The sequence below is a fragment of the Typopeltis vanoorti genome, chromosome 4, assembly GCF_054136105.1.
Source record: "Typopeltis vanoorti isolate ZY-2024b chromosome 4, IOZ_Tvanoo_1.0, whole genome shotgun sequence".
NCBI classification, from domain to species: Eukaryota; Metazoa; Arthropoda; class Arachnida; order Uropygi; family Thelyphonidae; genus Typopeltis; species Typopeltis vanoorti.
The window spans coordinates 130,645,320-130,670,579 of record NC_143552.1 but is presented as its reverse complement, the minus strand read 5'-3'; the positions used below and the strand labels follow the sequence as shown (position 1 = coordinate 130,670,579).

General features: G+C 35.3%; 1 protein-coding gene across 3 annotated transcripts in view; it reads left to right on the top strand.

The window, feature by feature from the left end:
* Positions 1-3,975, top strand: part of dsh (Segment polarity protein dishevelled) — a 423,724-nt gene extending 419,749 nt beyond the window's left edge. For all 3 annotated transcript variants that reach the window (XM_090392005.1, XM_090392004.1, XM_090392003.1), the window contains one exon: positions 2,935-3,975. In XM_090392005.1, the coding sequence (XP_090248131.1) occupies positions 2,935-2,944 (10 nt within the window). In that variant the 3' untranslated portion in view covers positions 2,945-3,975. The remainder of the gene's footprint in view (positions 1-2,934) is intronic.
* The last annotated feature ends 21,285 nt before the right edge of the window (positions 3,976-25,260 follow it).

Here is a 25,260-nt window from a genome sequence, read left to right as displayed (position 1 = left end):
GAGTTGAAAGTTTTTTTAGCTTGGGTATATTATGTATTCAAGATACCAAGTAATTTTATATAACCTTGGTTTTTAATCCTGTTTCCCAAGTGAGCAAACAGACAAGTCAAGTTTGCGCCTGCACGTAGTGCAAGTCTGAGTAGTGCCACTCTAGGCAAACTCATGGTAGTGCAACTCGTGGTAAAGGTGGATTAAGCTCTGATCACTTTCCTTAGTATTTTTCCCTTAATGTAAAGCACATCCCCTTGTGTAGATGTATGATGCTATGCATTAAAGGCAAAGGGTAGTGACCATTGCCTTTAATGCATAGCATCATACATGCTTTACATTAAGGAAAGTGATCAAAGCTTAATCCACCTTTATCACGAGTTGTCTAGAGTGGCACTACCATGAGTTGCCTCAAACTTGCAATACGTGCAGGCGCAAACTTGAGTTGTCTGTTTGCTCACTTGGGAAACAGGATTAAAAACCAAGGTTATATAAAAATTACTTGGTATCTTGAATAAAGTAACAGGAGTTATTATGCATGACTGTTGGACCATTTAAAAGAAGTGAAGAAAAAACGGCCAAGATTGGAGCACAAAAAAGTTCTCTTTCATCAGGACTATGCATCGTCCCACACATTGGCCATTGCAATGGCAAAATTGCACGAATTGAAGTTTGAATTGCTTCCACATCCATCATATTCTCCAGACTTAGCCCCTTGTGACCTCTTCCTGCTCCCAAACTTAAAAATTTTGTTCAAATGAGGATGTCATCAAGGCTGTCAATGACTTTTTGCACAATTTGACAAATTCTACTTTTTAGATGGGATGAAAAAATTGAAAACTTGCTGGACTAAATATGTAGACCTCAGTGGAGACTATGTTGAGAAATAAAGGTGATTTTTCCCAAAAAAATGTGTGTAACTTATTTTTTTATCAAGCTTTTCAAACAACCTTCATAAAATAAGGCAAACTGAGCTGTAAATGGAATTGCTATTAGATGGAGACTAGATGGAATTACATTTTTTGTGTGAAAGTCAGATTCAGTATGCTGTGGTGTTTTATTATTTTCTCAGTGGTCTGCATTTTCTTTTATTTTCAGGTGTAGTTTTGCAAAATATGTAAAAGTCTATTATATATATATATATATATATATATATATATATATATTTTTTTTTTTTTTTTTTTGTCAGTCTGTTATGTAAATTGTTCCAACACTTTACTGGATGGGTTGTATTCAAATTTAATATTTTTATTTCAACAACAGCCATTAGATATAATAATGAATTGTGTCGCTATTACAGGAATGCCTTTATGCAATGGATTGCTTTTATGATTGTATATGCTGTGATTTACTTATTTACAAGATTACCAACAGAGACTGTAGACGCGATGTGTTTATTCTGGGATTGGAAAACCTTTCTATTTATTATAAATTAGAGATACCAAGAAATTATATATAAGAAATTAGATAGTTGTTGGAAGTTGTTCCAACAACTATCTCTAATCCAGAGTATTTTAATAATAAGGTGTGACACCTTTTGGCAACTCGTATATGAAAATATGACTTCTGCATTACTTCAACCTTGGTATCACCTCTGGCTCCTACTGACAAGACCTCGATAAAGGTCGAAACCGGTCTGAGTGACCCTTCCATAATGCATAGCATTATATACATACCCGTAAAGATGTGTGCTTTGCATTATGGGATACTAAGGCAAGTAATGTGAAATTACTTCACATAAAATTATTCACATAATTTTATGTGAAGTAATGTAAGTAAATGTGAAGTTATAAGCTTCTGTATACAAGTTGCCCCAGTCCTGAAAATAGTTCAAGTGCAAACTTGTTTGCTTACACTTGGATAAAGGATTAAGCCAAGTATATAATTTCTTGGTATCTCTAATTTATAACATGATTTCAGTTGAGCATTTATTATTTCTTTCAGGTACAATTGCTTTGAACAGGATGTAGCCAGATTTTATAAGGATTTTCACAGTTTAGAAGTAATATATGTGGATTAAGCAAAAAAATAGTAAAACTTATTTTTTGTGTATTTCGATAAAAATGAGAAGAGTGTCCAAATAAATGCATATTTTAAAAAATTCTAAAAATGAAAATGAAAATTTCTAAAATTCTGAAAACTTGATTGAAACGACCTTCAACAAAGAGAAAGCTGTCTGTGATTTTTAGCTTAGAATCATATAGCTCTTTTTCATCTAGCCGCCTCTTTTTTTCTCCTCCTTTATTAATGGCTTCACTTGGAACTCTGAGTCATTAGCCACTATTGATCTCCAAATAGTGACTTGCTTATTGCAAATATTTATTAATTTCATTTAATTTAAGAATGGTAACTTTTGGGGAGGAAACGTAGGACCTACTGCCATAAATATACATGTTGAGTTTTATTTTATTCTAATGCTTTTGGAATTTAGTAAAATCACTTACTACTGGATATAAACAGATTCTTAAATACAAAAACTAAATGTATATATTTTATAGCATTATTACTAAAGCATCTTAACTGCTTAAATAACAATTTTAAGTTCTTTACAGTAAGCATCTAAATGTAGAATTCTCTGGCTGTTAGTTCAGTTTCTTTTAAAATAACTGAATTTAGTTGAAGTATTTTTTTTCCTTTACATTATGTTCAGAAGCTCCACAAATGTTAGTTTCTCATATTAATTAATAGTTAAACTTACCAAAAATTTCTTATTTACATTTTTAACTTAATTTGTTAACTAAATTGGCTCTTTGGAATATGTAAAATGAAACTCATTACATGATGCTTATGCTCCAGGTTTAAACTTAACATTTTGTATCTCTTAACTTGTCAAGCTTGCATGTGTTAATTGCTACCAAATTAATGCTTAACCATTAATATAGTGTGTGTGCGTGTGTGTAGTCTTTGATAGTAGTCCCTTGTTTTCTTTCATGCTTGATCTACCAGTGGAAGATGATATCTTGGAATACCGTTACTCAGACAAGGGAGTAGTATAATAGCCATGCCCAAGACACTTCAACTCACCCTCCTGCTAGCTTGGTGTGGCAGCTGGTATGAAATCAGTCTCCAGTATGCAAGCAAGCACTTCTCCAACTTCTTGTCTTTCCTATCAACTAACCCTCTGTTGAATCATCAGAACTTTTGCTTTCTTATAACCTATTATCATTGCATAGCACAATCAAAAATGTGTTTAAAAATGCCTAAAAAAGAATTCTCTGTAGTTAGTATTTAGCAATATGAATGTATAAATTTTCCATCCGTGAAAATTACAACAGCATCTCTAGTTATGTTTGTGTTAATACCTGGTTTAGCATTCTAGTCAAATTTGAGCATATGTTACAAATCATTTTCTAAACCTTAAGAAGAAATCTTATATGGTATAAAAGACTATTTGAGGAAAGTATATTCAACTGCAGAACAACTGATGCATTTATTGGGTTAGCAGAAAATTAATCTCATAAAGTGTCTGCAGCACTCTTTATGCTTGTCAATGAGGGTGAGACATTTTTTTCCTAAGCTAGCATTTATGCTAAAAAATTCATTGTATATAATACATCTAGAACATGTGCCATTTGACCCAGCCAATATTTTACCCTGGCTCTGGAGAGAAAACTTAATTTTCTCATTTGAAATATGCACTTGTGCATATTTTTACTTTTGCTAGAATTTGTTGTACATGACTGTGTATTATGAAGCTTGTGGTATGTTTATTTATGAAAGAAATAATGTCCACCAAATGTAGAGAATATTTTTAATCTCATTTATATAAATACTAAAAAATGTTGAGCTGACCCATGGGCCTCCATTGCTTTTACAGACCATTATTTCATTCGTACTTGAAAGCTTTGGTTGTTTTGTTTATATGAAATTTTTACACTGTAAATCTAATTTTGTAGGTATTTATATGTTTGTCTTATTTTTTGTAATGCAGATCTTTAGTGTACTACAGTTACAGTAATAAATGTACATGTGAATGTTTTGATAATCCTTTGACTATTTTTTATTCACTAGTAAATCTGGATTTTCTCTTAGAAAGAAAAGTGCAATAATGAAATGCATAAATATTTTTGGTTGTTTCTATATATTATTCTTATTGAGAGAAACCTCATTGAGAGAAAACCTTACTGAGAGAAATTTTTAAATTTCTCTCAGTAAGGTTTATGTACAAATACCCAATTATGTACAAAAACACACACTAATAAGAATCTGCAATACAGTAGCTAAACCAACCTTACTTTATGGCAGTGAGATATGGACAATAAAAAAAGCAGATGAAAGAAGAATTGAATCATCTGAAATGAAATTTCTGCTCAGAACTGAAGGAGTCACAATAATGGACTAAATGAAAAGCAGTGAAATCAGAAAAAAAAACTTGGAATTACAACCTCCCTAAATGAAACAGTTATTTGCTATAGAGAAAAATGGAAAGAACACATACTAAGTGAATAGAAGCAGAATACCTAAACAAATTCTAAATTACCACCCAAAAGATACTCGATGCAGAGGAAGACCCTTAGAAAGATGGAATTGAGTCTGGAAAGGCCACTTGGCCTATAAGCCTGGAAAGGAGGAAGAGAATAACCTCCAGGGAATCGGGGACTCATCGAGGGAGGCCATATACTACATGCACCAGCTATCAGACTTGTTCTTGAATTCATTCACAAATATATATGTGTATGTTTCCTCCAAAAAACAAATCTCAAATTAAGAAACAAAAGAATGTGCTAAGATTGATATATAACACTGAAATTGAAGAATTGTAATACTGTGTAAATAGATGAATCTTAAAAATTTAATAAAAAAAAAATTATAGAATGAAACATAAACTGTTTTAAAAAAGATGTAAACATGTTTTGAAAAACAATCTATTACAAACTTTGGTGTGTGTGTGTATAGATGCAGTTTGGCAGTTGGCAAACCATCATGGATGTTGATTTCCATTTGCTTTTAGTCACTGCTGGCATACCATGACTGTTTTATATCTTAGATCTTTAAGTGCAGCTGTTATTCTGTTATAAACTACATCTTTCACATAGCCCCACATGTAGTTAAATCATTAGAATGTGGAGGGGAGGACAGATATAGATCAAAGAGGAAATGATCTGTCTGCTAGGTGGGAATGTTCATGAAGGCAGTTTGATATCATGATTGATATTTGATTTGATACCGTCAGCTTCTTAGTAATAAACTTAATTTCTATACAACTAATGAAAGACAGGTACAGTGGATACCTCAAGTATATGGAGGTATATGCAGTATCTGTAATTTTTTCCTTCAGAAAAGTGCAGTTCCTTAATACTCCCGATTAGCATTCATATAAAAGGATCTTAGATGAATGCTAATGTTTCTGTGGTTTAGCAGTTCTTCAGCTAATTTTCCGTATTGAGACCACATGTTTCTTAACATATAACAGTTTCAATAAAATAAACAATATAACCCAACCAGTTTTGTAAGTCATTGGACTTACATCATCAAGGGTACCAAACCTTATATAAAAAAAACTAGAAAAAATGAATCATACATAGCAGATGTTATCAGAACTTCAAGTAGTAGTACACACAAATAAGAAAGCCAGAAAACCATTGTATTAATTGCTCTATACACATTAGAACAATGCAAGTTGTCATGTTTTGCAGCATGTTGCATGTCATTCCAGGTCCACAGTTGTTAGATTTTTGATGAAAGCAAAACTTGGTGTAGGATTAAGCTGTTTTTGTTACATTTTGGGGAGATCTGAAGTATTTCTGAGGCTTCTTTGAACTTTCTTATAAAACAGTTATGATCAGTATATGGTCTTTCTGTTTCTTGCCAAATGACTTGGTTGCCCATTTTTGTTGTATGGAAAGCTAACCCTGATTTGTGCTCTTTTTTTTTTTTTTTTTTTTTTTTTTCAGACATACAAATCTTCCCAGACCTTCCTGTCTGGCCTTACATAACAAAGCAAGTGCAGTGAATTTTGCAAACCCCTAGTTTTTTCCAAGGGAGAATATGGAGATTTTGAAAGATGTAAGAACCTGGAAAAAAGAAAGACAAAATTGCAAACTGAAGAGTGGGTCCACGTACCAAATCAAGAAATTTTAGTCTCTGAATATAAAGCTTGGTTGGATCATCTAAATTTAATGGTTACTAATAGACTGTGTCATTACTGTATAGATATAAAATAAATAGAAAAGAAAGAGTTAGAAGACAAAGAAAGAGGTAGCATGATACCAGAACATGCCACTCGGAATAAATCCATGATAATAAAATAAGAAGGAGTGGTGAGGGACACTTTTAAAGGCCAGCAGTGAATGAAGGAATGAATAAAGAGAATATTTCTTTTCCCATGAGCTCAGAGTTGAAATGTGAATAGCTGTGTTGCATGTTTTAACCAATTTAGAACACAGAGTGGTAGAACTACTGTTGACATTTCTAATGAGCAGACTGCAGAAATTGAACATCAGTATGAAAGACCATGTAGTGAACTGATGAGCAATGAATTATTAATTAATCTCATTGCTTTCTTCTGTACTAAGCTAAGTATTTTTAGAGCTCTCTTAGGGTATCACCCCAAATGTAAAGTAACATTCAGTGATTGAATTTGTGATTAATGTTAATGGTGGTTTAGAAGTAAAGTACTGATGTAAGCAAAAGAAACAGATTGAGCCTATTGCTGAGTTGATATTTATAATATGCTTATACCAAGTAGGATTGGATGTTACATTTATCCCAAAAGGAAAATCTCATCTTGTCCAGATATTTGGTGTTGTCAAGAGGAAAGGATTCTTTGTTCTGAGAAGTAAGATTTGGTTTTAGATAAATTCTAGCATTAAGATAAGCAAGGTTGAACTCCACTGAAGAATGGTTTGAAGATTAAAATTTAAGTTTGCAGGAATTAATAATCTCTTGAAGTTTTATTGATTTATGCATTGAGAAAGAAGAGTGAGTGTACGGTTATCAACAAACCGTGGATTAGATTTGTGCTCAACTGGAGAGGTCAATATATAGAAGAAGAGGATAAATGAAAGAACAGAAGCTTATGGAACTCTGGCATTAGGTACAAAGTTTGAGGATAACGATCCATCAAAATGCATGTCGACCCAGTTGCAGAAGCCGGAAAACTGATTTTTTATACTAAACATGATCAAATGTCTTAGAGATATCAAAATCAATTGCTTGAGATTCTCCAGAATTACCATGCATTTGTCCACTGATAGGTGACATGTAAAAAAAGGTCCCATTGCTAGTGATGAAGCAATGATTAACAGTGGTGGAATCCATACCAGTTATTGTTTTAAAAGTTGAGAGTTTTCCAGGTAATGTGGAAGTCAAGCATTAATAATTTTCTCCATCACTTAAGAAAACACTGAAGTGAATATGGATAGTAACTTGATGGTAAAGAATTGTTGTCCCTCTTTTAGGATATTGCTTATAGGTTAATTTCTGATACCAGTGGAATAGGAGAGAGTAAAAAGGTTGTGTAGAACAGAGGTTGTGTCTGAGATCACAAACCTTCAGAACAGTTGGGGAAATTCCATGGGCTAGGAGAATTCTTTGTATCCAGTTTGGACAGAGTTCTGATCTCTCTCTCTCTTTCTCGTGAAAAATTGAAATGAACATAGTGTTGCATGCTTGAAACATTAGGCCACTTACTATGCTCATCAGTGGAAGATTTGGAAGAAAATTGAAGATGGTTTATTATTATTAATAATAAATAATAGATTGTGTCATACTACACACATCAGCTATCATGCTTGTTATTGAATTCATTCACACGCATCCAAGCTATCCATTCAAATCACGCACCACTATGAGAAAAAAAAATCTAGACCTCACCCCCCCCCTCTTGGGGGAATTCATTCTCAGCTTCCAAGGATGCCCTCTTCTCCTTTCCCCACCCTCCATAAAATGAAATTTTATCAACTGAAATCCTGTATGACCTTTTCAGAAGTTTTTGAGTCTCAATCATATCACCCCTCTTTCTCCTGTTTGTTAGTTTCTGCAGTCTACATATTTTCAATATGTCTTCATAATCAGTATTCCACAATCCTGATATCATTTTTAACACTATCTCCACTGTATCAGTACAATAGTACAAGTGAGGTCTTATCAAGGTCTTGTAAAGAGATAAAATGACATTCTTATATTTACATGTCACAGTTCATTCAGCATTGCAATTATCTTATGAGTAGTATTTGCGATCTTTGTTGCATGGCACCTGAACTTCAAGATCCCTAGCCTGATCAGTTTCTTCAGCATGCACCAATATAATACAACATTGATTATCTAATCATGCCAAAATGCATGACTTTGCATTTACTGACATCCTTTTTCCCATGACCACAATTTCAGCCAATTCAAATCATTCTGCAAGTATTGCATATCAGTAGCATTCCTGATTACCCTACCTATCTTTGCATCATCAGCAAATAGCTGTATGCCACCTGCCATATCCTTTCCAATGTCATTAATGTAGAGATTGAATAACAGTGGACCAAGAACTGATTCTTGTTACATTAAATCCTGCAGACTCACATCTCCCATATATCACTTCTTGATATATGTCCATCAGCCATCTTATCCACACTAATATTTTATAATCCAATCCCATATCCTCCAATTAATGCAACAGTCTTCCATGCTGTATTCTGTCAAAAGCCTTAGCAAAATCCAAAAAGTATCATGATGTATCTATTACCTCTTGTCTAACTCAATAGTAACATTATTATATAATTTGAGCAAGTTGCTAAAGCATGACCTTCCCTTAGTAAACCCTTGCTGTTTGTTGCAGAGTAGAGATTTTCTCTCAAACCATTTTTGAATGGGAACTTTAACCAACTTTTCCAAAATCTTCACCACCACTACTGAGATACTAATTGATTGATACTTGGATACATGAGTCTTTGTGCCACCCTTGCACATTGGGATTACCATACATTCTTTCCACTCCTGCAGAATCTTCCCTGTTCTGCAACTCAAATTATATAGTCTGGTAAAAGGAATAGCCAGTTCAACTGAAATCTCTTTTAGCATCAGTGCCAATATCTCAATTCCCTATTGCTCAATTCTTATTCAGTTTTTCCAAAAGCTCTAATACCTCCGCCTTGTACACCTGAGTTTCTTAATCCAGTGAAGAGTAGCAGTGAGCTCAATGTTGCATAACCAGGTTGATAGCTTTAACAATATTACTTGAAATATTACTCAATTACTCGTCATCAATATTACTCATTACTTGAAAAACCTCATCTGCATCTGTCACCCTCACAGCATATGCATTCACTAGAGTTACTCTTTCATATTCATTCTTTCTTTTACTTACAGCATATCAATAGAATTCTTTGAAGTTATCTTTAGCTTGCAGAGCCAGTTTCTTTTATACTCAAACTTGGCTTTCTGTACAACAGTTGACTCTTCTGGCCTGCTGCTTATAATTTTCATAACGGACATCATCCTTATGCACATAGTATTCCTTTCACATCATCCTTTCTTACGAATCTCTTGCTTGATAAGATTACACATCCATTGGTTTCATACCCTGTTTAGTCTTTGAGCTCTCTGGACATGTTCTGATATTGCATTGCTTAAGTATTTTTTTTAAATGCTTCCCATGCACTGGTCGATTCCTTCCCATCCAGCAAACGATACCATTGTTCTGAACTTAGTCTTTCTTCTTTGTAGTTCAGCATGTAACCTTTTCTGAATGGAACATTCATGTATTTGGCCACTTCCCAAGCAGTTACTGCATGATCACTGTCACTAACCAGAGGCAGAATAGTTACATGTTTAACTGAAACACCCTCTGACACTGTAATCAAATCTAACACTCTTTGACCTCGAGTTCCTTCTGTCACATGTTGCTTGATGAAGTTCTCACCACAGTTCATTAAATTCAGTTTCATTCTCATGAGATTTTACTGCTACCCAATCAATGTTTAGTAATTAAAGTCTCTCATTATGGATTACTTTATTTGGTGATGCATTGCTTCATCACTAGCAACTGATCCACCAGGTCTGTAACAACACCCACTATGTATTTGATCTTGTTAGATTTCACCTCGCACTAAATGGCTTCAAACTCACTGCCACATGAAAAACTTATTATTGTTATAATCGTAGATCTCAATACTAACTGGATTCAAGTCATCTGATCAGCAGCATGCCCCTCCTCTTCTATCCTGTCTATCTTTCTTAAAAATACTGTACCCTTTACACTTGATACCAGTTAGTATGTCTAATACTGATGCCTACAATCTGAGGCCCCGAACATATTGACTAAGGCGATAAACTCTGCCCCTTTGTTTCTGATACTTCTAGCATTCATGTGCAAACATAATAATCTACCTGCATGTTCTTTTTGTATACTTTTATCTGTAGTCCACATGATGCAGTTTGACAACTTGCAGATCTCTGCTTTTCTCTAGTGCCTTATGTATGCAGACATTCTCTCATAATCATTTTCATGATAATGCCTATTCCTCCCATTATAATTTAGTTTCTCTGACTGTGTTAGATCTCATACCAGTTATTAGCTTTTCAAGACTCTTGATACCAAATGCATTCAAGTGTAGGCTGTACAAATTCAATCTTCCTTCAAACTAACTCCACATATCTAAAAACTCTCATCCATTCCTTCTGCACAGTCTACACATCAAATCGCCTTCCATCATAGCCCATCTTCTTAATTAATTTTTATCATATCATGATAATATACTTACAATATTCACTTTTTCACTCTAGCTTCTCCAACACCCTTTCATATCCTCTCTCATACTTAATTTATCGTTAGTTAAGTCATTAGTACCTACTACAATTATGATCTCGTTTACTTTTCTTTTTGAATTGCATGTGTTATATTTTTAATTTTTGCTCAGGAAAACTCAAAGTTATATCTCACTCATCAACATTTTATGATAGTAACTATGCCAAACAATATCCTTCTCTTTATAATTAATGCTACTTACCTGCTTTTCATTACTAACTTACCTGATTCCATGCTTTGTTGTTTCTTATTTTGCTGCTAATTTTCTTTTTCTCCCTATGTTCATTCAAATGCTGCTCGACTTTCTGTAATTCCCATGTTGTTTCTCTAATAATCTGCTTTAACTTTGCATTTTGGAGGTTAATTCATTTTCAGTAACCTCCTCAATATCTTCAGTATCCTCCTTAGTGGGAAAAGCCTTCTTATTCTCAACTTCACTGCTCTTTGTAGTGTTATATTTCTTATGCCTTTTGGCACCATTTTAAACTCTGTTTAGTTTGCAATATGTAACAAAAATATGTTATGAAATACTAAAAGCACGAAAATGTACACTAGTATACTATAAAACACTAATTTTCTAAGGAAAAAACATAAAAGGTAAAAATCACCAATTTCCAATCACAATTGAATAATGTTACTATTATAGTAACAGAATTAACTCATGTAAATTATTCTTAAAATTCTAAAAATTCTACGAATAAAGAATAATTTACGTGACTTAATTCCGTTATTATAATAGTTAGTAATATGTTTACTCGTGGTATTTCCTTACTGAAACTTAAATTGAATAATGGTGGGTAATCTTTTCTCACTGTTGGGTGATAGTGCAGTAAAACCTTCTGAAAACAAAAGTGATAGAATCTTTTGTAAGATATTAGGAAGTATTAATGCCATCTGAACATGATGCAAGTTTTCTGCTTTTTGCCATTTCAAAATCAGTTTTGAATGAGTCTATAATTTACAGCTGTTTCATGCTTCAGAAAAGGAAGATATTTCCAATGAAAGCCAATTGTCTTATACTTGACTCTTCTTTTGTGCAGCCTTGGTATACATCTTCTCGAAAAATAAAGCCTATAAGGGATGGGAATTTAAAGAAGGAGAATAGGAAATGAAAGGACTAATCTTCAACAGATTACTCTATTCCTGACCTTTTCTCTCCTACAGCATCTGCTTATAACAAAACAGATGCTGTAGGAGGAAATGTGTATGTGAGAAATATAAAAAAAAAAATAAAAATAAGAATCGTTTCATTTCAGGGATGCATTCATTGCAAATATGTGGGTTAGAATACTAAAAACAGTAAATTCAACCAAGAAATTAAGCATGGAAATCATGAAGATTTGCTCCCACATAAGATCTTATAATGCTCATACACGATATGGATACGAGTAGCTGTATGGGAGACGAAATCAATATAGTGTGGTCTGAAATGCCTAGCAGGCAACATCTACAACAAACTTAGAAGTGTCAGTCTTAGAAGTAAAACATAAGTAGGTATAACACTAGAAATAAAAGAAACAGATGACTTTTTCACCATTTTAAATTCTTATTTAGAAAGATTCTAAAGTGACACAATAGTTTAGTAAGGTAACAAACAGTCAACCAACTCATAAATAAAAAATAAGATAAAAATGAAAAAATTAACTTAAGAAATTGGGAGATTGAAAAAGTAGTGTTTCATACTATATCCCATATAGGAAATAAACCTAGGCGCACTAGATCTGTTTAAGTTTGAACAATGGAGTGATGTTTCACAAGAGTCCCTATAAAAATGTCACATTTTTATAGGGAAAATTATGTATGATTTTAGTCTTATTCTGGAGGACTCTGTGCTTAGTAGAGATAGCATGCTCAGCAAGGCCAGATTGCTTGGGCCCAAGATACTTGATATAAGAGTTGTTTGACAAAGGCAGATCATCCAGATTTGTACAAAGAAAACAATCCACAAAAGCAAGGAGTTTGACAGTTGCTTAAAAAAAAACTAAATGGAAAAAGCTTGCTTTTCGGTGAAAAAGAGAAAGGTCTAGATTTTTCTGATATTCCTGTAACATAGGGCAGTGAAATACGAATAATTTCTACATGAGCAGAAGAGGCAGGAATCTTATTTCCAGTTTTTTTGACTGGGATGGTGGTACAACTTTGCATGAATGTAACAACTTGTGTGAATTCTCTTCAGTTTGGCAGTCTTCATTTCTCAATGAAATGCTGAAAATAAGATTGCTATCTGGTTGGTGAATTAGGATCCAAAAGGTTAAGTGTTCTAGAGATGATTTACTGCATAAAGAATTGCATTACATGAAATTAGCCTTCTTGGCAAATGGCTTCACTGAAGCCTTTATTAACAAATATTTTAGCAGCTATAATAATTGCTTCTTCTATGTTACAGGATTATCTGAACATGTTGAAAAATGTTAAAGCCTCTCCACATCTATGTGACATTTTGTCCTTTCAGAAAAATTTCAGGCATTTGTCGATGAGATGAGTACTGTTTGAAGAAACTAAATTTCAATCTGTTAGGAAAAATAGGTTAATTTTTCCAGCTTGAATAAGTTGTGAGATGGTTTCCACAGCTTAATGAAATGAATCATTGAGAATGGTACAGACTATGTTCATTTGTAAAGTGAATCTACGTGGTTTATGGGAGGTTTGCCTTTTCCAGCATGCAGCCCTTTTCTCGACTTTTCATTGCTTAAGGTGAATTAAAATTTGGAAGGTATGGAATATAAAAGTTATACAGATTCTTTTTTAAGCCCTACACTGAATCTCACCCAACTCTTCTACAAATCATAGCGTCAGCCTTTGGCATCCTTTCCCCTCCCCCACACCATACATCTCTTGGGCTATTTCCAGGCCCATGAGCAGAATAGCAACAGCAAGATTATTCACTGGCAACAACAATTCTAGTTTATACTAGAATTGGTGTGACAAATATATTGTCTTTGCTGTTTTCAAATATTTAATTTCCTACAATGAGAAAGAAAAGCAGTGGAACTATGGAGCATTGCCATGTATTTAAAATGAAACCTGTTGACTTTGGTGATCATATTGTAGTGATTTTGTTTAGTAGAATGAAGACATCTTTTATGTTATGCTCTGATCTGAATTATTCTGCCAGTTCCTGTTATTCTACCTCTGTATTTGCAAAAGTTTGTTAATCATTAACAAACTTTTCTGTATCAAAGGAACCACAGAACTAATAAATTGAAATAAAACAAAAAAAAAAGTTAATGGATATATAGTTTATTTATGAATATACAATGATTCTAAGTGTGTGCATAAGGAAGTTATAATTTGATTGATGTAAAAGGGACTTGAAAGAATTTTGTGTGGTTAATCCTTAATTCAGTGCAGAATATAAAGCACTGAAGATAGTGGCCACAATTTATCACTATCTTTTCAAGTTATCTGTAATGTATGAAATGCCAGAGTCTCCAGTTGGCCTGGCAAGAACAAATAAAAACAAAATTAAAATTTCTTTTTTGATATATTTTCACTGGAGGTGGTATGTAATTAACAGAGATGCAGTTTCATATTCTGTCCAAATTTTCTTATTTTAATTTTATTTTTTTCTTGATTTTATTTCTCTAGATGTTTTTATATAATTGGCATTAGAAACTGAGGATATGCCAGCTGTTTTTATACAGAAGTGATAGGGTTTTTTGCATCCTACAAAACAGACAAATCAGCTGGAATAATACATGCAATTTATAGATATAATACACTGGTCTCATTATCTTAGTTGCTTTGGCTCCTACCTGGCTTTTCCACTTTGACCAAACTGTCAATTTGTAGGAGGAAAGAATACTGTAGAGACCAGGGTTATCCTGGTGTTGAAAGTTTTTTCACTTGATTATACTATAAATTAAAGATGCCAAGAAATTATATCCTTGGTTTAATCCTTTATCTAAATGTAAGGATCTCAGAATCATTTAACTCAGTTACAGGCTCACCCCACCACTGAGCAGAGCTGCTCATATCTCAGGGAAAGCAACCACTTCAGCATAAAAGCACATAAGTGGGAGCCTCAGAAGTGATACCAAGGTTGAAGTAATGCAGAAGTTATATTTGCATATACAAGTAGTCAAAAGGTTCACACCTTATTGTAATATTTTGAGGTTGCTATCTTTTATTTAATATTTACTAATGTTTCTCATTGTTACTGCACTTTGTAATATATATCTATACTGTTTTCTACTCCTCTGTAAAATATCTGTTTCCTTTTATCTGTCTATCGATTTCTTTAGACTTGTCTCTATATTCTCATTCGTTAACTTTTTTATACTTTATCCTTATCCGTTACCTTTCTTTATAGTCAGTTAATCTTTAATTCCCTTTCCCTACTTTCAGTATGTTAAACTTATACTTGAGATTTCTAGAAATTTATTTGATTATTCCAGACTGCACCACTAAAAATCTCTAATTGGCATAAGAAAATATTTATACTTCCAGTAAAGCACCTCTATACAGTTAATTACAGTCGTGGCTAACTCCTAACATAAAGTTCGTACCAAGGTTTAATTTCTTTCCCACTTACAGGATCGGATTTATTTGGGAACAGCGTAGTTGCTAAAGAGATCAGACGACACTTCTTATAAACAAACAAACATCACATAGAACAACTCTCAGGCATGTTATAAGCATCAAAATACGTAAATCATCAAACAATTAATTCTGTATATCAAATAACTATCAGCCCATTTACAATCTAGGAATTATCATGCTTTGACAAGTAAAAATCTCCAATTCTAACTTTCACAAAAAGAATGTAACACTCAGCAATCAACCTTTCACACCATTACAATTCTAAATTCTATAATTTTCTTATCAGCTCTTTTAAACCATTTCAGTGTAATGCAACGCAAGCTTAAACTTTCATTAACATCTTTTCAATTACTCTAAAAGCAGATTTACTCTTCATACGAATTAGTTTTCAATCTATTTCATCTTTCAATCCTATGAATTCAGTCTATCCGAAACAGTCCTTCACATCATAAATTAAGAGAAAGTTTTCAACAAAAAAATTCAACTCACATTAATACTTTCATAGGCACAATTTCACTTTAATCGTATCTTCTCTTCGGGCTTATTCTGGATCCCCCTCTATTGTTATGGCTTGCTCTATCGCTTCAGACGCATCATGGACACCATGTTCTCCTCTGGAATTACAAGGCTGGAGCATGATCTTTCAGCATAGTAGGCACTCGGACGTAGGGTCATCTTGGTCCTGGGCCGCTGGTCGCTCTACAAGGTTTCGCTTCCGATTACCCTCCATGACTTCATCCGGGATCGTACGTAGTCCATGGATCAACTCCCCTCTTTTCTCCTGGCATCACATCTCTCCAAGTCGATCCACCTTAGTCCATTCCTGATCTTTTTATTTCGCCTCTCTGGACCTTGCACGAAGTTTCTTAGACCCCAAATATTTCTGTGCAAACTTTGAGCTGAGGTCTGAGATCCTTGTACCTATCACATGCTAACTCCTTTCCTTCTGAATGATATAATCACGTAATCACAAGAAAGATATTTATTTAACCAAATATTTCAGTCTGGAAATAGCAGACCATCATCAGTGGTATTACAAGAACAGTTTAAAAAAATACAAGCTAGAATACTAACAATAGATCGTTAAAATTAGAACATGCCGCACGATGTTATATCACTAAGTATGAAACGGAATATTTTGAAGTAGAGACATAATTGAATTTGCTATTAAAAAATAAATAATTAATGAGTAATCTTGATTAGACTTTCCCAGATTTTTGATATAGATATACAGTCGTTACGATTCAGGTTGGGGCGATGGAGCAAGGCCTCCACGCTTTCCTTGAACAAACTTTCGAACCTATAACGGGATCTATGTAAGAGGCGAGTCAGTTTCAATCCCGTATTGAGCCAATCCAGACTTTTCAGGTTTGTTGTGAAGAATGGATGATTGATGTTCTTGGATTCTTTTTTCAAGAGAACGTCCAGTTTGTCCCAAATAAGAGAGATCACAGTTGCACGGAATTTGATAAACTCCAGGAAGAGATAAAGTTGAGCGTTTGTCTTTAGGAGAAGGAAAATGAGAAGATATTTTGTTAATAGGTGAATACGTAGTTGTTAAATCATATTTCTTTAAAATTCTTGCGATAGGTTCTGAAATACCGGAGATATAAGGAATAGGCACTCGACGTATTGAAACTTTGTTGTTTTGTGGAGGATTATAAGAATTGAGAAGACGTTGAGTACTTTTTTCAGAAAAGCCATTGAGTTTCATGTGTTGTCGGATAGTAGAAAGTTCTTTCTGTAGATAATCAAAAGTAGAACAATTAGTTTTGGCTCTTCTGATGAGGCATTTTATAATTCCTGTTTTTTGTATTTTTTTAAACTGTTCTTGTAATACCACTGACGATGGTCTGCTATTTCCAGACCGAAATATTTGGTTAAATAAATATCTTTCTTGTGATTACGTGATTATATCATTCAGTCTTATGTCACAAGTATCCTTGAAACAACAAATTCCTTTCCTTCTAGAAAGTTCCGACTTCTATCTCCCTGAAGTGTAGTTCCCTTTTTCAGCATAGCGTAACAGTTCTGATGTATACCGCCCCCTTCTGCTTGACCTTGACGGCGTCGGCGGACTGCTTTTGTTACAACAGGTTTCCATTCTACCCTATACCAAGTGATACATCAAATATATTTTGGAACTCTAAGGTAATTTCCCCTAAACTTCTATTTTTAGATACTTGTTTACTTTATTTTAGCATGTTTAATTCCTTGGGGTCTCTACAGATGGGCATTTTGTATTACTTATGTAGGTAATTCTAACATACTTCTGCTCTCTAAGGGATTTTCTTTTGAAATACACACTCATATTTTTTCTATCTACAGTATCATGTAATTTTATATGGGCTGATATTATTATTTATATCTATTATATACAAGTTTACAATTCTTTGAATTTCAGATGTGACTCCTGTAAAATCGATGTAATTAAACATTATAAGATTTATGATGCTGCATCGAATTTTACATTATTATTAAAATACTCTGGATTAGAGATAGATGTTGAAAGTTTTTCCACTTGGTTATACTATTATAAGTTAAAGATGCTAAGAAGTTATATTCTTGGTTTCATCCATTATCCAAGTGTAAGCAAATAAAGTTTGCACATGAAGTCACTCCATAACTGGGCTACTTGGCAGAAAAGAGAATAGGATACTGGGTATTGATGCTAGTGTGATTTCAAACAAGCAATTAAATGAGCTAATGTGGCAACCAAATATGCAGGAGGGAATACAACTGTGAATGGAAGTGTTGTGGTGGTGGTGAAATGAGTGATATCACTCATTTCACCAATGGGAAAGTAATGGGGGGAATGACAGTGCACAGGACATGAGAAATCTCAAGGCTTTGAGTACTAAACAGAAGTTGGAGAGACTGGAAAAAGCTCTCAGCGAATAGCTCCAAAAAATAAAGGAGACAAATGCAAAAAACCATTAAAAGATTACTATTATTATTTATATGGGCACTGCATGGAGTCGAAAGAATCATCATGGGAGACCCACTCTATCCGTTAACATAATACCTATCATACATCTCCTTAAACTTGTTCACTATTGGGGGTGCTCACATCCAGCTCTGGCAATCCGTTCCACTCATTCACCACTCCAAGAAAAATCCAGTCTGCACATCCTTACTAACCACATTCTTAGCTTTCAAATGTTTTCCTCCCTACTCCCCATGTACTGAAAAATTTCTTGTGTCAATCTTATAGTATCCCTTTAGTAACATAGTTTCTATCATATCCTCTCTTCTCTGTCTGTCAGCTAAACTCTGTAACCCACATATCCTCGATCTGTCCTCAAGTGAACATTGCATAGACCGGTCACCAGCTTGGTCACACGTCTCTGAATCCTCTCCACCACCCCCTTGATTCCAAGAAATGCAGGTGACCAAATCTGTGCACAGTATTCAATATGTGGCCGAATCATAGCCTTATAAACAAGAATAATAACCTCCCTAGCTTTACTTGTCAGTGTGCTCTTCAGCATTCAAGTAACCCTCTGAGCTATTTTGCAAACTCTTGCAGTATAATCTACTGAATTTCAAATCTCTATCCACCATCTTCAGATCCCTAGTCTCATCAATTTCTTGTAAACTAGTACCATCAATACGAGATGTGTAATCTTTTCATCCTGAAGTGCATTACCTTACATTTCACAACACTGAATTAACAATCACTGTGCTTTGCTTGCACTGCCAATTTATTTAAATCATGCTTTATCAACTATTGGCCTTCCAAGTTTTGCATTGGCAAACAGCTGAATGTCCCCCTTCAAATCTGCTATATCATTAATATACAAATTAAAGAGTAGTGGTGCTAGTACAAGTTCTGGAGCACTCGTCATCCTCATTCATCTTGATTCCACTCCACCATACACCACCCTCTGATGTCTATCAGCCACCCTGCTATCCATGACACCAGCCTCGTATCCATTCCCATTTGCTCCCTCTTCAACTTTCCATTTGGTATTCTGTCAAATGCCTTTGCAAAGTCCAGCAGTATCATGGTGTAGCCATTTCCTTTATCTAAATCTGCTGTCACCTTATTATAAAATGTGAATAAATTACTTTACAAAGCCATACTGCCCCCCCCCTTTAAAGTATCATATTTGTATCCACCCATTCCTGAATTTTAGTTTTTCAACTATTCCAATGCTTTAACCACCACAGAGATACTAATTGGGCAGTAATTTGTTACTTCTGCCCTGGAGCAACCTTCATGTAATTGTCTTACCCTCTTTCCATTCCCTTCGGAACCTTGCCAGAGCTGAGACTTAGATTAAACAACTTCATCAGAGGCACTGCCAGTTCACTTGCACAAGCAGACATACCATCCTGCTGCATTCACATCGATATTTTTCAATATCCCGAGTACCTGCAGGATACTCGCATCAGTTTCTGTCACTTCAGTAACTACAAAGTGATCACTTAGTAACTGAACTATTTCTTTCCTTTCTGTCACTTTCCTACCATCAGCACTAAGTAAAGTTATCTTTCATAATCATTCTTTCCCTTACTTGCTATGTAGCGAAAAAACTCTTTTGGATTACTTTGGCCTGCTTAGCTGATTTTCTCTCAAAATCTGATTGAGCCTTCCTTATTATACTAGTTGCCCTTCTTGCTTGTGCTTTATACTGCTCATGGGCATGCTGATCACCTTGTTTATATTCCTTCCACAATACTTTCTCTTTTTTTTTTTTTGCAACTCCTGCTTTATATTGCCAGTCATCCACTTAATCCCTACATGGTTTTTTCCCTCCTGACCTTGGGTATGCACTCTGATACTGCCTTGCTCAAACAATCCTTGACCACTTCCCATGCAATAATGACATTCATTACATGTAGTTTCTTATGCCATGGCACTGCTCCAAGTTGACCCCTAAGTTTGCCGTAATTGTCAGCTTTGTAAGTTCGCATAAACCATTTCTTGACTGAAATTTCCACATGTTGAGCAACCTTCCAGAACAAGACTGCATGGTCACTTTTTTCCCTAATCGGATGTAGAGTTGCTATTGCAGTTATAGATCTGATGCTATTACTAAATCCAACACTCTTACACCCCTGATCCCTTCCATCACGTGCTGTTTCAGGTAAATTATCCCTTAGTAGCTGTATAAATTCCATTTTCATTTTGTCATGTGCCCTTTCCTCCTTCCAATCTATATCACCATAGTTGAAGTTTCCCATGATAATTCCTCAACCTGCACTCATTGTGCTAATCTGCTGGTGCATGTCATCTACATTTTCTTCTGAACCCCCTAGAAGAAAAGGTTGATCATATATGTGATTTCATGATTACATGTGTGCTAGACAAATGAACAATGAAAGCATGTTTTAGGTGAAAATTTGTCACATGACCAAGATTGTCACATTGAGTAAATAAAATTTCTACTTGTCACTGATATTGGGATTTGAATCCCATTAAAGCGCCTCCGTAGCGCAATTGGAAGAATGACGGTACATTGCGCCCTCCGATTGGAATAGGCCTAAGTTCGATTCTCGTTGCGACGGGAGGAATCTTTATCTGGACGATTTCAATCGAAGGTGAGTTAGCTGATCTCATACGGAGGTAGCAGGGTTTTTCTTCCCCAAAACTCTGGTTTTTCATCCCGCATACAGACAAATCAGCCCTTCAGAACACACGCAATTTACAGACAAAAAATACTTGTTGCGGTGGAGGTGGGCGATAGATAGTGTTGATGGAGATGATTCGTAGTAGAGGTTCGATGTAGTGGTTGAGACAGTTGTAGGTATCCTCCCACGATGAGTCTTCGGACTCCTTGGAGGTATCAGGAATAATAATAAATCACTATCATTAAATTCCCACACACCCTTGAGGTATACAGGATGTAATAGTACTGCAGTTGTAATTCTTGTAGATAAACTTATACGTTGGTGATACATAACTGTAAATTTTTAGGGAAAGACAAAGTATGCTGTTATATTAATTAAAAAACTTTAATTAATACTTCCTATATTTTGATAATGTTATACTGTATTACCATCTTCAGGGAACATAATGATATGTGCATGCAGCAACTAACACTGAACAAAAATGGCTGAAGTCAGTCCTAGAGTCCTAAAAGGTGCCACCTAGTGAGTAGTAGTCTTGGCTGTTTGGCTGATGTTCTAAGAATACAAGCTTCCCATATTTGGGGCAGTCTCATGCATCCAAATTTGATGAGGTTTGGGGAGTTTTTTTTAGAGCTGAGGCTGATTCCAGGAATAATCTCTCATATTTATACTTGCTGCGGTGTAGTAAGGTAGCTTTCTTCCAGCATATTTTGTGGCAGGTGTCCAAAGCATGGTCAGCAAGTCTTGAGTGGCTGTATTGGTGGAAACGGATATAATCCTTATGTTCAGTTATCCTGATAATTAGCTGTCCTGCCTGTTTGGCTGTAGTAAGACAGTTTGCAACTACAAGGGACCTGGTATACTCCAGGTAGGTCTAAGGGAAGTGGCTGGTCCTTGGGGAGCAGATAAGAGATGCCAATTTTTATATGGTTTATAACAAGTTGTCAAGGCATATTTTTTAGGATTTTTGTTAGCTTTTCAGAAGTACCCCGAATATAAAGAATGGTGATAGATTTAGAGTAGGCCCTGTTATGGAGAGGGGGGGGGGGTTGAGGTTAATTGGTTTTAATATTTTTTGGATTTTATCAGGGTTGTAGGCATTGGCTACAAAGGTGTTAAGAATATGGTTAAGTTCAGTGGTAAGGGCATTGTTATCTGAACTGATTAATTTTGCCCTGTTATATAGGGTTTTTATAATCCCATTATTGTTGGGAGTGGGGGATGATTGCTGGTGAATGTATCTACCTGTATGTGTAGGTTTTCTGTAAACAGAGAAAGCCAGGGATCCATCAGGCTGGCATGTAATCAGAGTGTATAGGAAAGATCCAGTTTGCTTTTTTCAAGGTAAACTGGATCTTGGGGTGTTGATTGTTTAAGTGTGATCAGAATTTGTGGAGTATGTCCAGGCCATGTGGCCAAATAGTGAACACATCATCTACATAGCGTAGCCAAACAGTAGGTTTGAGTGGAGCCGAGTTTAAGGCTTTTTCTTCAAAGGTTGGCCAGAGGTGGAGAACCCATAGCTGTCCCCTCTATTTGTTTATAGATTTTTTCCCTGCCAAACGAAATAGCCTGAGTTCATGGTAAACTGAAATAGGGCTGAGATATCGGGGGGAAATTTGGCTTGGATGAGGTCGTATCTTTGAGTGGGACATTGGTGAATAAGGAGGAGACATCAAAACTGACCATTATGTCACTGTGTTGGAGTGAGAGGTTTTCTATACTGGCTTTAAAGTGGGCTGAATTTTTTATGTGTGAAGGTGTGTTGCCAGTATATTGTGTGAGCACTCTGGCTCTAAAATGTTTGGATAATTTGTATGTGGGGGAATCAGTGCCATCCACAATGGGACGTAATGGCACATTCTGTTTATGGATTTTTTTGGAAGTCCATATATTCTGGGGGGGGGGTGTCTAGAGTTAAAAGATTTTAGTTTGTAAGTCACTTCCACAGGCCAAGAAGTAACCTTCTTAAGGAGCCTATGGAGTGTTCTGATTTGGGAGCTGGTGGGATCATATTCTATAGGGAGGTAAATAGACCGATCTAATAGTAAAGAGGAAAGCTTACTTGTGTAGTCAGTTTTGTTTAGAACTACAGTGGCATTTCCTTATTATTTTACTGTTATTTTTTATTTCCTGTAGAGCAACCTATCTAAAGAAAAAAATTCAAAGCTCTACAGGAAATAAAAAATAACAGTAAAATAATAATTACTAAAGCAGATAAGGGAAATGCCACTGTAGTTCTAAACAAAACTGACTACACAAGTAAGTTTTCCTCTTGGCTATTAGATCGGTCTACTTACCTCCCTATAGAATATGATCCCACCAGCTCCCAAATCAGTCCATAAGTTCCTTAAAAAAGTTACTTCTTGGCCTATGGAAGTGACTAACAAACTAAAACCTTTTAACTCTAGACCCCCCCCCAGAATATATGGACTTCTAAAAATCCATAAACAGAATGCCAAAAGGCTATGGGTTCAAATCCCACCATGGACATGAATGTTTGTGATTGTCCTACTAACACTGTGTAGAAATAGCACTTCCTCCCTCCTTACCATTTCTTCTAGCAGCAGGTGTTGCTCCGAAAATCGTGTGAGGTATGGGAGTGACCATATGGCTACTGTTGACATCCTGTGTGAATAACTAACTTCCAGTCAACAATTTATCTCCAAATTAGTCTGATATTCGTTAGGATTCTAATATCAGGAAATATTATTTTTTTGATCTTCCAAGGCATTTCTAATATCTGTCCACTAGATCTTTTCTTGGCTTAAACCTCTTTTGCTAACATTGCTTCTTCCATTCTGACTTAGTTCTCACACATTCTTGATTTTTTATATTAACCCCACATCAAAGAGGTTATAAAAACACAACACTACCATCTGTGGATAAATGGTTAGGAAGAAACACAAGAATCTATTAACAACTTTCTTGAAAAGCTGGGGTTTAAAGTAAGGAGAAGACAGAAGTAAATGGAATGAAGGAAGATTGGTGAGAAGTGTGTTTGAAGTTGAACTGTGTATGAATGTCAGTAGCTGCTCATGTTCTCACGTGATTAGGGAAAAGCATGGTAGTGGACAGTTCCATGAAGTAATGCCTAGGAAAAAGCATAATACAGAAACAGAGTGAGTATTAGAAATTGACTGGAGAGGGGTCACCTTCTCAGGTGGATTGCCCTTTGTCTAAAATCAAGAATAATTAGAGAAGTTTTGATTGTGCTACCTTATTTGTAAGAACAATATTCTAAGGTTGGTTGAATTTGGGATTTATAACCGAGTTAGGTATATGAATCAAGTACTGATTTGAATGACAAAGGATATAAGAGTTTTGGAGGCTATGGATGTTTATGCCAGGATGTGAAATGTGAAGAAACTGATTGTTTCTTCACCTACTAATTGTTTCTTCTTCTGTACTGTTGGGCAGATGGTAAGTACAGCAGCTTATGTAGTTAATATCCATGTGGAGAGGCTTAAGTGCTGTGAGGACATCATATTGGAGGCTTAGTGGATTGTATACAGCACTCAGAAAGGATTAAAACAGAATTTAATACTTCCTATATATTTCGTCTCAGTAAATGAGACATCTTCAAAGATTACAAAAAAACTAATGTAACATCAAAAACAAATAACACACAATACTAAGCCCAACCACGTGGGTGAAACTAAAGTCCTATCTAGGTGGAGCGCACTCTAAGGGCAGTTGTAGGTTTCTTGGAATGTAAAGTGGGACCTCTGTGATAAGCATTTCCTAAAGCTTAGGAAGCTTAATGCAACCATGTTTGTTGAGATTTGGTTAGTTCCTGAGAGCTGCTGCTGATTCTAAGAATAGTCTCTCTTTTTTGAATTTGCTGTGGTGGAGCATGGTGGTTTTTTTCCATGAGATCCTGTGGGTTGTATCCAAGACAATGCCATCACCATACCCTACATCCGTGGCACATCAGAAAAAATAGCCAAGATTTTAAAAAAGTACAACCTACACACAGCATTTAAGCCCCACTGCAAACTTGCTACCCTTATCTGCTCTACAAAAGATCAGCTCCCTCCTCTCTCAGTGCCTGGAGTCTGTCAGGCTTAGCTGACCATGTCTTGGATACAACCCACAGGATCTCATGGGAAAAAACCACCATGCTCCACCACAGCAAATTCAAAAAGGAGAGACTATTCTTAGAATCAGCAGCAGCTCTCAGGAACCAACCAAATCTTAACAATATGGTTGCATTAAGCTTCCTAAGATTTGGGAAACGCTTATCACCAGAGGTCCCACTTTATATTCCAGGCCACCTACAACCGCCCTTAGAGTGTGCTCCACCTAGATAGGACTTTAGTTTCACCCACGTGGTTGGGCTTAGTATTGTGTGTTATTTGTTTTTGATATTACATTAGTTTTTTTGTAATCCTTGAAGATGTCTCATTTACTGA